Source organism: Camelina sativa, chromosome 4, assembly GCF_000633955.1.
Source record: "Camelina sativa cultivar DH55 chromosome 4, Cs, whole genome shotgun sequence".
In the NCBI taxonomy this organism is placed as follows: domain Eukaryota; kingdom Viridiplantae; phylum Streptophyta; class Magnoliopsida; order Brassicales; family Brassicaceae; genus Camelina; species Camelina sativa.
The window spans coordinates 20,258,619-20,269,575 of record NC_025688.1 but is presented as its reverse complement, the minus strand read 5'-3'; the positions used below and the strand labels follow the sequence as shown (position 1 = coordinate 20,269,575).

The 10,957-nt window shown below is 38.1% G+C and overlaps 3 protein-coding genes across 3 annotated transcripts in view; 2 read left to right on the top strand and 1 right to left on the bottom strand.

Annotated features, from left to right (window-relative positions):
• On the top strand, positions 1,434–3,084 carry LOC104781413 (psbP-like protein 1, chloroplastic). The gene is made up of 7 exons (XM_010506085.2): positions 1,434–1,694; positions 1,854–1,934; positions 2,068–2,150; positions 2,253–2,375; positions 2,473–2,544; positions 2,641–2,737; positions 2,834–3,084. Exons 1-7 carry the CDS (start codon positions 1,562–1,564, stop codon positions 2,932–2,934), a joined length of 690 nt encoding a protein of 229 aa, XP_010504387.1. The 5' UTR covers positions 1,434–1,561; the 3' UTR covers positions 2,935–3,084.
• LOC104781409 (ABC transporter B family member 20-like) lies at positions 4,331–10,880 on the top strand. Its single transcript, XM_010506080.2, has 11 exons — positions 4,331–4,952; positions 5,113–5,167; positions 5,251–5,426; positions 5,547–5,747; positions 6,306–6,565; positions 6,721–7,031; positions 7,121–7,341; positions 7,436–7,776; positions 7,922–8,703; positions 8,795–9,036; positions 9,258–10,880. The coding sequence occupies exons 1-11, from the start codon at positions 4,536–4,538 to the stop codon at positions 10,485–10,487; spliced, it is 4,236 nt and encodes a 1,411-aa protein (XP_010504382.1). The 5' UTR covers positions 4,331–4,535; the 3' UTR covers positions 10,488–10,880.
• Positions 10,855–10,957, bottom strand: part of LOC104781412 (3-oxoacyl-[acyl-carrier-protein] reductase FabG-like) — a 5,322-nt gene continuing 5,219 nt past the window's right edge. Inside the window, exon 4 of the mRNA XM_019244799.1 lies at positions 10,855–10,945. Within this exon, the coding sequence (XP_019100344.1) occupies positions 10,912–10,945 (34 nt within the window). The 3' untranslated portion in view covers positions 10,855–10,911. The remainder of the gene's footprint in view (positions 10,946–10,957) is intronic.

The window sequence follows — 10,957 nt, the reverse complement described above, 5'->3', positions numbered from 1 at the left end:
CTAATATAACTTTGTGTATACATTACGAGACATATTTGTTTGATCTGCTACATTTTAAGCAATGAGATCTGCTACGTTGTTCATGTTTTCTTGCGTTATTATGTTATTCGTTTTGAGTCATTTTCAAGGTAATGTATCAGCTTTGTGTTTAATTTTAATTGGTTAATTACTTGTAAAATATGAATTAATTGCGAAAATTTAGTTGAATTAAAGAAAAAAGGAAAGAGGTTTACATCAACAAAAAAGGGAAAGAGGTCTAAACCATGGTTTAGTTTCAAAGTTGTTGCGTCTCCAATTGTTTATATAAATGTCTTTTGGTTTATATAAATTGATAGAGATGGATGCTCGGAAGCCAAAACTGTGCAGGGTGGATTATGGCTGGAAAAATCGATCGTGTCCCGTTCGCTCGAACGAACGTAACGATGCATGCGTAGCAGCTTTCAAAGAGAAAGGGCAACATGTTTTTGGATGCAGGTGTAGTGTAGTAAGTGATCAAGGTCTTATTTGCTTATGTAATACTCATGCTTGCTAAATATTGTTATAGCTAGCTCCATATATATTCTCAAAAATATACTATTTCTTAACCCATTAATAGATAATAATAAAAGCTATGGAAGCTTTTGACATGAAACATGTAATGAAAAGAGTTTTTATGAATAAAATTAAAATATGTTTAAAATAAAACATGAAAATTATATTCTCAAATGATGAGATAATCTGTTGTTGCCAATTAAAATTTACCTATATTATACAGTCAATAAGAAACAATTCTGACATCATCAATCAACATAAGAAATATCACTTTTTAAAAAGATTGTTTTTGTATATATATATATATATATAATAATATAACTGATTTTAAGACACATATAATCTCAGATACAGTAAAACATCTATAAAAAAACTTATTTACTACAAATATTTTTTTTTTCTTTTTCCTTAAAACAAATAACTGATCAAATCAAATAAGGTGACCACTTAGCTCAACACCACCCTTGTCTTCTACAGTTCTTTACCCATCCTAAAAAAATACTATATTTTAGGACTTAATTATGTAGTACATACTAAAATACGCCATTTTTCAATGTACAATTGATTTTTAATGATATTTAAACTATATATTATTTTCTTTTGTCATCAGTTTAAATTACTTAGTATAATCTAAAAATGTGAATTCGGACAACATCCTCCTATCGGATATCCTAACATGAAAAATCGACGTTCCAAGATCCGGAAGGGAACTCCGGATATTAATTTTCGTATCGGATCTGGTCTCGGATCCCAGGAATTTTGGTAGGCATCGACGCTGGGGTTGTAATATGAAGCGTTGATTGTGTAGGGGTTATCCCGGAAAGATTTATTATTTCGAAGGATCTTTATATATATATATATATATATTTTTTTTTTTTTGTTGCAAATATACGTTCTCTCTGGCATATTTTTTAAAAGGTCAGGAAGTTTCAAAGTGGATAAAAACTGAGACAGAACCGAATCCATCCATAAAGAGACAACAGAAGATCTAATCTCTATCGACCACATATACACTTTAGTCTCTTCGCCAATGGCTTCTCTGAAGCTTACACCTTCTTCTTCTCCAATCTCCATCCCTAAGGTTGGTGTTCCTTGCTCTAGGAAAGGAGTTTCATTTCTTGTAAAAGCTGAGCATTCTTCGTCTTCCTCTTCTGATCTTCAAGGTTTGTTGCGATTTCTTATTAAATTTTGTAGGGTTTCGTTTCAATTCATCATAATTTCTCTCCAGATTCTGCTGCCCTGATGGCAGCTAGAAAAATGAATCTTTATTTTTTTTTTGTTTTACCATTTACAAAGTTTGTGTTTTTTAATTTTATTTTCAGGTAAACGTCAGAGACGTCTGGTTGTAACGTTTGGTATTGTTGCTCCTTGGATCTCATTGCTAAGTAGAGCTCCAGTATCATGTAAGTTTTGATTTTCTCTAATCCTATCTTAGTTTCCAGATTTTGCCTTTTGACACTATTTTTTTTTATATTTTATTTTTGCATTATATTTGTGAAATGTGTTATCCTAAGAGGATTGATATATATGACTCAGTTGCTGCAGAAAGCAAAAAAGGATTCCTTGCTGTCTCTGACAATAAGGATGCTTATTCGTTTATCTATCCATTTGGGTGGCAGGTATCATTGTGATCTTCCTTAGTTAAACTACCTACCGCGCCGACCCATTTACAGAAAATACTTACTAGTTATAACCACCTCGTTTTGAATATTGGGTTCTAGGAAGTTGTGATTGAGGGTCAAGACAAGGTATACAAAGATGTTATTGAGCCGTTAGAAAGCGTTAGTGTGAATTTGATCCCAACTAGCAAACAGACTATTAAAGAATTTGGCCCTCCCAAGCAGGTACTGTATGTTACGTTCCATTGGAATGTTACATTCTTCTCTTCTTATTTTGGTTTTAAATTCTCTCAAAATGTTTGAACTTTGTGTCTGGTCACAGATCGCTGAAACACTGATAAAGAAAGTTTTGGCCCCTCCAAATCAGAAAACAAACCTTGTTGATGCATCAGAGGTTTGCTCCTTTGAGATAACCTTTCAACTACTACATTGAGTATTGAGGCTCTTAAGTGTAATTATATAGAGAGTGGTTTTGTCTCAATTGATGCAGCATGATGTTGATGGGAAGACTTATTATCAGTTTGAGTTCACTGTTCAGGCTAGAAACTACACCCGCCATGCCCTCGGTGTAATCACTGTGTTTAATGGTACCTATCATCTCCATGACTTCACAATGATATCTGATTTTATTTTTTAGTTGGATTTTCGAAAGAGTCATTGGTGACTGGCGTGCTGCTGTGCAGGAAAATTCTACACATTGACGACGGGAGCAAACGAGAGGAGGTGGGAGAAGATGAAAGATAGGCTTCACACTGTGGTAGATTCCTTCAAGATCACTGTTTGAAAATTATCAAGTTTGGTTTGGTTATCTCTTGTTTTGAAAAGGCCCATTTCTTGTATTTTTGTGCATTCTTCTTCTCTTAACAATATTGTTTTTTCCTGTAAGTGAGATTCAATACTCTTGACTTACCTATTACGTACCCCTCTCTCTCTCTCTCTCTGCTTTTTAACCTAACTTCATTTTCACAACATATATAGTTTGGCCAATTTGATCTCCTATCACAATCTGAACCACAGTTTTGTATAGCTTTAGCTAGTAACCAAAAAGGGCTTATAAATTGTGATGTTACAGTCAGAAAACGAAACAGAGTATTGATATTTCAGATCGTTTCCAACTATGGTATATGATATTTTCTCTGTTTGCACTCCAAATCCTCACTTGGCTTGAAGCTTTTGTAACTCTTCCCACTGTCATTTCAAGAGCAGCCACATGGAAGGTATAATCTCTTTCAGTCAAATGACCACGCATATCGTGTATTCGACCGGGAGCGATATATCAGCTGCAATGCAAATACATAAGAGTGCCACTGCCAAGAAAAATTTGTTTCCATTCAGAAATCTACTTGTAATTGATGCGCAAGACAGGGCCTTACACTGTTCCTGTAGACAGATGCTCATGTGTGTCTAAGTGTGTTTTTATCATTACTTAGCTTTGCCAAACTAGAGGAGATGACGTTTCTATGTTGAGATCCATATCAAGCAGCCTTTAGACCCATCATGAAAAAAAATGTTTTCTCTCTCGCTATGCCAATTGCCAAAGCAAGTCTCCTTCCTTGATGACCATTCTATTTTTATTCTCAAGCTTTGGGGCTTACACTGTTCCTGTAGACAGATGCTCATTCCATTCTTAGCATTCATGTCACTAAATAGCTATACATGCTTCTTAGTCTTTAACAAAATATGGACCACACCACATAGTGCACCAGCTGGACAGTATTACTATTTTCCCCAACTCAGACCAATAGCAATTGTTCATTTTCAACGCAGCATCCATAGAATTTTCAATTTTTACCATTGGCGGATCTAATTTTCACATGTGGCGGATCCATTATTTTCAGAACTTGAAATTAAACTGACTGTTTCATTCTCTTTTTAAAATTAGCATTCGCGTTTTTCATCAATAGCTCTTTGACATTCTGATTAATACAGTTATGTTTTATAAATAAAGAAGTTGATAATTAGCTCACCAGTAAAAATTTATCTTCAAGCAAGAAAAACGGACCCAAAAAAATCCATAGTCGCATTGACCGTTTAGCTTAGCAGAACCAGCTCTTCTGTGTTTGACGGCACAGTACAAACACATGACAAAGCACTGCAACGGCAACACAAAGATCAAAAGATCTCACCAAAATCATTGGAGGNNAAAAAAAAAAAAAAAAAAAAAAAGGCGGAAGAAAATTATTTTCTTCTTCTCCGCTTCCATATCTTTTTCATCTAATACAAAAAAAAAAAAGAAGAAAAGCTTAGAACAGATCCAGAGCTAATTTTAGCTATTAAAACCAAAAAATCGAAATCCCTAAAAAATCTCTAAATCTAGGGTTTTTTTTCTTCTTCTTATACACAGAAGGTGAGTCGTCGTGGTGAGCTCCTTCGGGGACTCCAAAGATGATGATCTCCAGAGGTTTATTCGGATGGTCTCCACCTCATATGCAACCGTTAACTCCAGTCTCTGAAGTCTCCGAGCCTCCCGAGTCTCCTTCTCCTTATCTCGACCCTGGTGCTGAGTCTGGTGGTGGTGGCACGGGTACGGCGGCGGCGCAAGCGCAAGCGGACGCTGATGAAGAGATTGATGAGCTAGACGAGGTTGAGCCACCTCCTGCTGCTGTTCCTTTCTCTCAGCTCTTCGCTTGCGCTGACCGTTTCGATTGGGTGCTTATGATTGTTGGCTCCGTCGCTGCTGCTGCTCATGGTACTGCGCTTATTGTTTACTTGCATTACTTCGCCAAGATTGTTGAGGTTCTTGCTTTCTCTAATGATTTGGGTCACCAGAGATCTCGGGATCAGTTTGACCGCCTCGTCGAGGTTAGTTTCGCTTTTGACGATTTACCTCCGAATTGGCTTTTTAGTTTATTATTATTATGTGTGTTGTCAAGAGTGTTTTGAACTGTTTAGCTTCAGTTTCCATTATTGAAAGCATTGATACGAACCAGCCATCTCAAGTTACTTGTGCTCATTTGTGCAGCTTTCATTGACAATCGTCTACATCGCCGGGGGTGTTTTCATTTCTGGTTGGATTGGTAAGTTGTTTTTTGCTTAATAATATACATATATAAATGTTTCTTATTTAACAGTCACTCTTACTAAATGTTTCTTATAATAGAGGTTTCTTGCTGGATACTGACTGGAGAGAGGCAGACCGCTGTGATCAGGTCCAAGTATGTCCAAGTACTATTGAATCAGGATATGAGTTTCTTTTATACATATGGTAATAATGGGGATATTGTGAGCCAAGTGCTGAGCGATGTCTTACTCATTCAGTCAGCTTTAAGCGAAAAAGTATGTCTGTCCAGCTCCCTTTATATTGACTACTCTGAGTTTTCTCGTTCATATCTTTTCTTTTTCACTGTGAGTGATATGCTATTTCTCTAATCTTCTTCCTGTTCCTGGACTTTGCAGGTTGGAAATTATATTCATAACATGGCTACGTTTATCAGTGGACTTATTATTGGATTTGTCAACTGCTGGGAAATTGCATTGATTACACTAGCCACCGGTCCTTTCATTGTTGCTGCAGGAGGCATATCAAATATATTTCTCCACAGACTTGCTGAGAACATACAAGATGCATATGCTGAAGCAGCCGGCATTGCTGAACAGGTATTACGATTGATAGGTTTATTAAGACATTATGGAATTAGCATCAAGATTTTCTCTTCGCCGCAATTTAAAACTTGAAGTTTTTTCCAATATGATCGCTGAATACTTGAAGCATGAAAACTGGAAGCTAAAAACTAACTGTTAAAAGTTTGTATAACTATATTTTCTCACATGCATATGTGCCTTGTTTCCATCGAACTTTCTTTTTCTGCATATTTTGACTTAGAATTATGCTTAGAGAGTTAAGCATCTTTTCTTTTTAGCTCTTATTTAATTAAACTTTTTTAGTTAAGTTCAGAAAATGGTAGGCAGAATCCGAGAGGGTTAAGATTGCACTTAGGCACGAATTTCTAGGTTACTTCAGTAGATACAGTGAGGTTTACCGCGATCAAGAATCAGTTTAGCTTCTGCCAGTTTATGCATGATTACAAGTCGTTTTGTAATGTATACCCTACAGTTCCCATTTTATAGTGCTCCCTTCCGATATTAGTTTATTGCCTCAGTTAGAGTCTGGTATGAATATTCTAATTCTTAGAATGATTTATCTTAAATGTGCAGGCAATCTCTTACATTAGGACTTTATATGCCTTTACAAATGAAACTCTAGCAAAATATTCATATGCAACCTCCCTTCAAGCAACCCTGAGATATGGCATATTAATTAGTCTTGTGCAAGGCCTTGGACTTGGATTTACTTATGGGCTTGCTATATGCTCGTGTGCTCTGCAACTTTGGATTGGACGATTCTTCGTTAACAATGGAAGGGCAAATGGTGGAGAAATCATAGCAGCTCTTTTTGCTGTTATTTTAAGTGGCCTGTAAGCTTTTCTCCGGGTGGAGAAATCTTCCCAGTCTCTACTCTCTACTAACATCATATTTAATACATGTTCGGTTGATGTTAGTATTACATTTACATATATACACATGTTATAACATAGAATAATCTCTTGATTATGCATATTCTGTTGGGCAGGGGTTTAAACCAAGCTGCTACGAACTTCTATTCTTTTGATCAAGGAAGGATTGCTGCGTATAGACTTTTTGAGATGATAACTCGTTCTTCTTCTGTGGCTAATCAAGAAGGAGATGTGCTGGCTTCTGTTCAAGGAAATATTGAGTTCCGGAATGTGTATTTCAGTTATCTGTCACGGCCTGAAATTCCAATCTTGAGTGGATTTTACCTGACGGTTCCTGCTAAAAAAGCAGTTGCACTTGTTGGTAGAAATGGTTCTGGAAAAAGCAGCATCATTCCGTTAATGGAACGATTTTATGATCCAACATTAGGTACTTTGACTTGTAATTTAAGATGCACCACTCACCTGTCCATGGAGAAAATTATGAGCTGACTCCATCTGTGGTTTTCTCTTATGCAGGAGAAGTTCTCCTTGATGGAGAAAATATTAAAAATCTAAAACTGGAGTGGCTGAGAAACCAAATAGGCCTGGTTACCCAGGAGCCTGCTCTGCTAAGCTTGAGCATAAGAGAGAATATTGCATATGGTCGTGATGCTACTCATGATCAGATAGAGGAGGCAGCCAAAATTGCGCATGCACACACATTTATCAGCTCACTTGAAAAAGGATATGAAACTCAGGTAGACATCATTTGAAAAAAGACTGTTATGAAATCCTGTTTTCTTTCAGTTGGTATTCAACATTGAAGTGGGAAATGCCTTGTTTGTCTTTTAGGTCGGGAGAGCCGGTTTATCAATGACAGAGGAGCAGAAAATAAAACTTTCGATTGCTAGAGCTGTGCTTTTGAACCCAACAATTCTTCTGCTAGATGAAGTAACTGGAGGACTAGACTTCGAAGCTGAAAGAATTGTTCAGGAGGCTCTCGATCTTCTGATGTTGGGACGGTCAACGATAATAATAGCCCGACGATTAAGTTTGATTAGAAATGCTGACTATATTGCCGTGATGGAGGAAGGTCAGCTCGTTGAAATGGGTACACACGATGAATTGATAAATCTTGGTGGGCTGTATGCTGAGCTTCTGAAGTGTGAAGAAGCAACAAAGCTTCCAAGAAGGTATGATAGCTTAGAACTTAATTATTAAGTCGTGTAGTAGTCATGTGGCAGACTATATGTTTGGGCATTGGTTTCTGTTGTTATAATCTCTAGGAGTGTGAATTTTCTGGTGCTTACTTGTGAAGGAATTTTTATGTTGGTCCAGGATGCCAGTTAGGAACTACAAGGAGTCTGCGGTGTTTCAGGTTGAGAGAGACTCGTCAGCTGACTGTGGCATCCAAGAACCATCATCACCCAAAATGATCAAGTCTCCATCTCTTCAGAGAGGTAATGGTGTGTTCCGTCCCCAGGACCTGTGTTTTAATACTGAAGAATCACCTAATGATCATAGCCCTGCACCTGAGAAAGTGGGGGAAAATGGCTTGCCTCTGGACGATGCTGATAAAGAGCCAACTATCAAAAGGCAAGATAGTTTCGAGATGAGGTTACCAGAACTTCCTAAAATTGATGTTCAGTGTCCCCGTCAAAAATCAAACGGTTCAGATCCTGAGTCCCCTGTTTCACCCCTTTTAACATCCGATCCTAAAAACGAGCGTTCTCATTCTCAGACGTTTAGTCGTCCTCTTAGTTTTTCTGATGACACTACAGCAAATGGTAAGCCGGCTAAGGATGCTCAACACAAGAAGTCACCTTCATTTTGGAGGTTGGCACAGCTTAGTTTCCCAGAGTGGCTTTATGCTGTATTAGGGAGTCTTGGTGCTGCCATCTTTGGCTCTTTCAATCCTCTTCTGGCTTATGTCATTGCGTTGGTAGTGACAGAATATTATAAAAGCAAAGGAGGCCACCTACGCGAGGAGGTTGACAAATGGTGTTTAATCATTGCATGCATGGGGATTGTGACAGTTGTTGCCAATTTCTTGCAGCACTTCTATTTTGGCATAATGGGGGAGAAAATGACGGAGAGAGTTCGGAGGATGATGTTCTCAGGTATTGGAAATTTTTTATTAATTTTAATCTACTTCACCACATTTTAACTATTTTTACTTGCCTCAGTTCATTAATTTTCCTGATATTACAGCAATGCTGCGTAACGAAGTTGGATGGTTCGATGATGAAGAGAACAGTCCAGATACCTTATCAATGCGTTTAGCAAATGATGCTACTTTTGTCCGAGCTGCCTTCAGCAACAGGCTTTCAATATTTATTCAAGATAGTTTTGCCGTTATTGTTGCTCTTCTTATTGGGTTGCTGCTTGGTTGGCGTTTGGCCCTTGTTGCATTGGCAACTTTGCCAATACTCACACTTTCTGCCATTGCTCAGGTTTGCATTGTTCCATCTAGAAATTTTTTTGAAATTTATTATTATATTTTAGTCAGTTTGTGTTCATTATCATGTGTTTCTGATTTTGCAAACCTTCAAATTCAAGTAGAGATTTAGCATGTAGCTCATTTTATTTTCCTCATTCTCAATGCACGTAGCTCAGAAATGTTTGTTTATTCAGCCGACACAACATTCTAACCATCACCAAAACGATTTTGCAGAAACTGTGGCTTGGCGGATTCTCAAAGGGCATACAGGAGATGCATAGAAAGGCATCTTTAGTCCTCGAGGATGCTGTTAGAAACATCTACACTGTTGTTGCTTTCTGTGCTGGTAACAAAGTGATGGAACTGTACAGGATGCAGCTCCAGCGGATACTCAGACAGAGCTTTCTCCATGGGATGGTTATTGGTTTTGCGTTTGGTTTCTCGCAGTTTCTTCTTTTCGCCTGCAATGCGCTCCTCCTATGGTGCACTGCGTTATCTGTTGACCGCGGATATATGAAATTATCCACAGCTATAACAGAGTACATGGTTTTCTCATTTGCTACATTTGCCCTTGTCGAGCCATTTGGATTAGCACCGTACATCCTCAAGCGACGTAAGTCTCTCATTTCAGTTTTTGAGATCATAGATCGAGTCCCTACAATTGAACCAGATGATAACTCTGCTCTCAAACCGCCTAATGTCTACGGAAGCATTGAACTGAGGAACATCGACTTCTGCTACCCAACTCGACCCGAGGTACTTGTGCTGAGCAACTTCAGTCTGAAAATCAGTGGCGGACAGACCGTAGCTGTGGTTGGCGTTTCGGGTTCTGGAAAAAGCACTATAATCTCACTAGTAGAGAGATACTACGACCCAGTTGCTGGTCAAGTCCTACTAGATGGGAGAGACTTGAAGTTGTATAATTTGAGATGGTTGAGAAGCCACATGGGTTTGGTTCAGCAAGAACCCATAATCTTTTCCACAACAATCAGAGAGAATATCATATATGCAAGACATAATGCGAGTGAAGCTGAGATGAAGGAAGCAGCAAGAATTGCAAATGCTCACCATTTCATCAGCAGCTTACCTCACGGTTACGACACACATATCGGGATGAGAGGCGTGGAACTTACCCCGGGACAGAAACAGAGAATAGCGATAGCGCGGGTAGTGCTGAAGAATGCTCCCATCATCTTAATAGATGAAGCAAGCTCGTCTATCGAATCTGAATCGAGCCGGGTTGTGCAGGAGGCTCTTGACACATTGATAATGGGGAACAAAACAACGATTCTAATAGCACATAGAGCGGCTATGATGAGACATGTGGATAACATTGTGGTTCTCAATGGAGGGAGGATAGTAGAGGAAGGTACACATGATTCTTTAACAGCAAAGAATGGATTGTATGTCCGTTTGATGCAACCACATTTCGGTAAAGGTTTACGCCAACATCGACTAATATAGAGTTTGAGGCTCTCTCGATGATAGAAATGATTTTGGCATCTCTGATCAATAATTCCCGGGAGGGACAGCTAAATGCTAAAAAGGATTTATACAACCACGGTTAGTTCTGTAGCAGATAGTGCCTGTAGATGTAGATTTCCATGGTGTTCGACCTGCGTATTCTTTTTTTGGAGACGAAGCTTCAGAAGTAGGTCATGGTCATTGCTTCGTTCTCCAAGGTACTGTATATCGATTTTGTTCATTGAATCCGAAGATTTTAGAAGGGTTGGTAAATCATTCGGGAAAATGTTTATTTTGTCTTTTCCTTTATTTTTTGTGCTGGTTTGATCTTGTAAAAACTTTAATGATGTATGTAAAGTTTCTAAAGTGGTAGAGAATGTGTAAATGTATTCACTTATTATTGCACAAGATATGGGTTTAAAATTCAGAGAGATGAAAAAATGGGCACACCGGGCAATGTATTTCCGGAA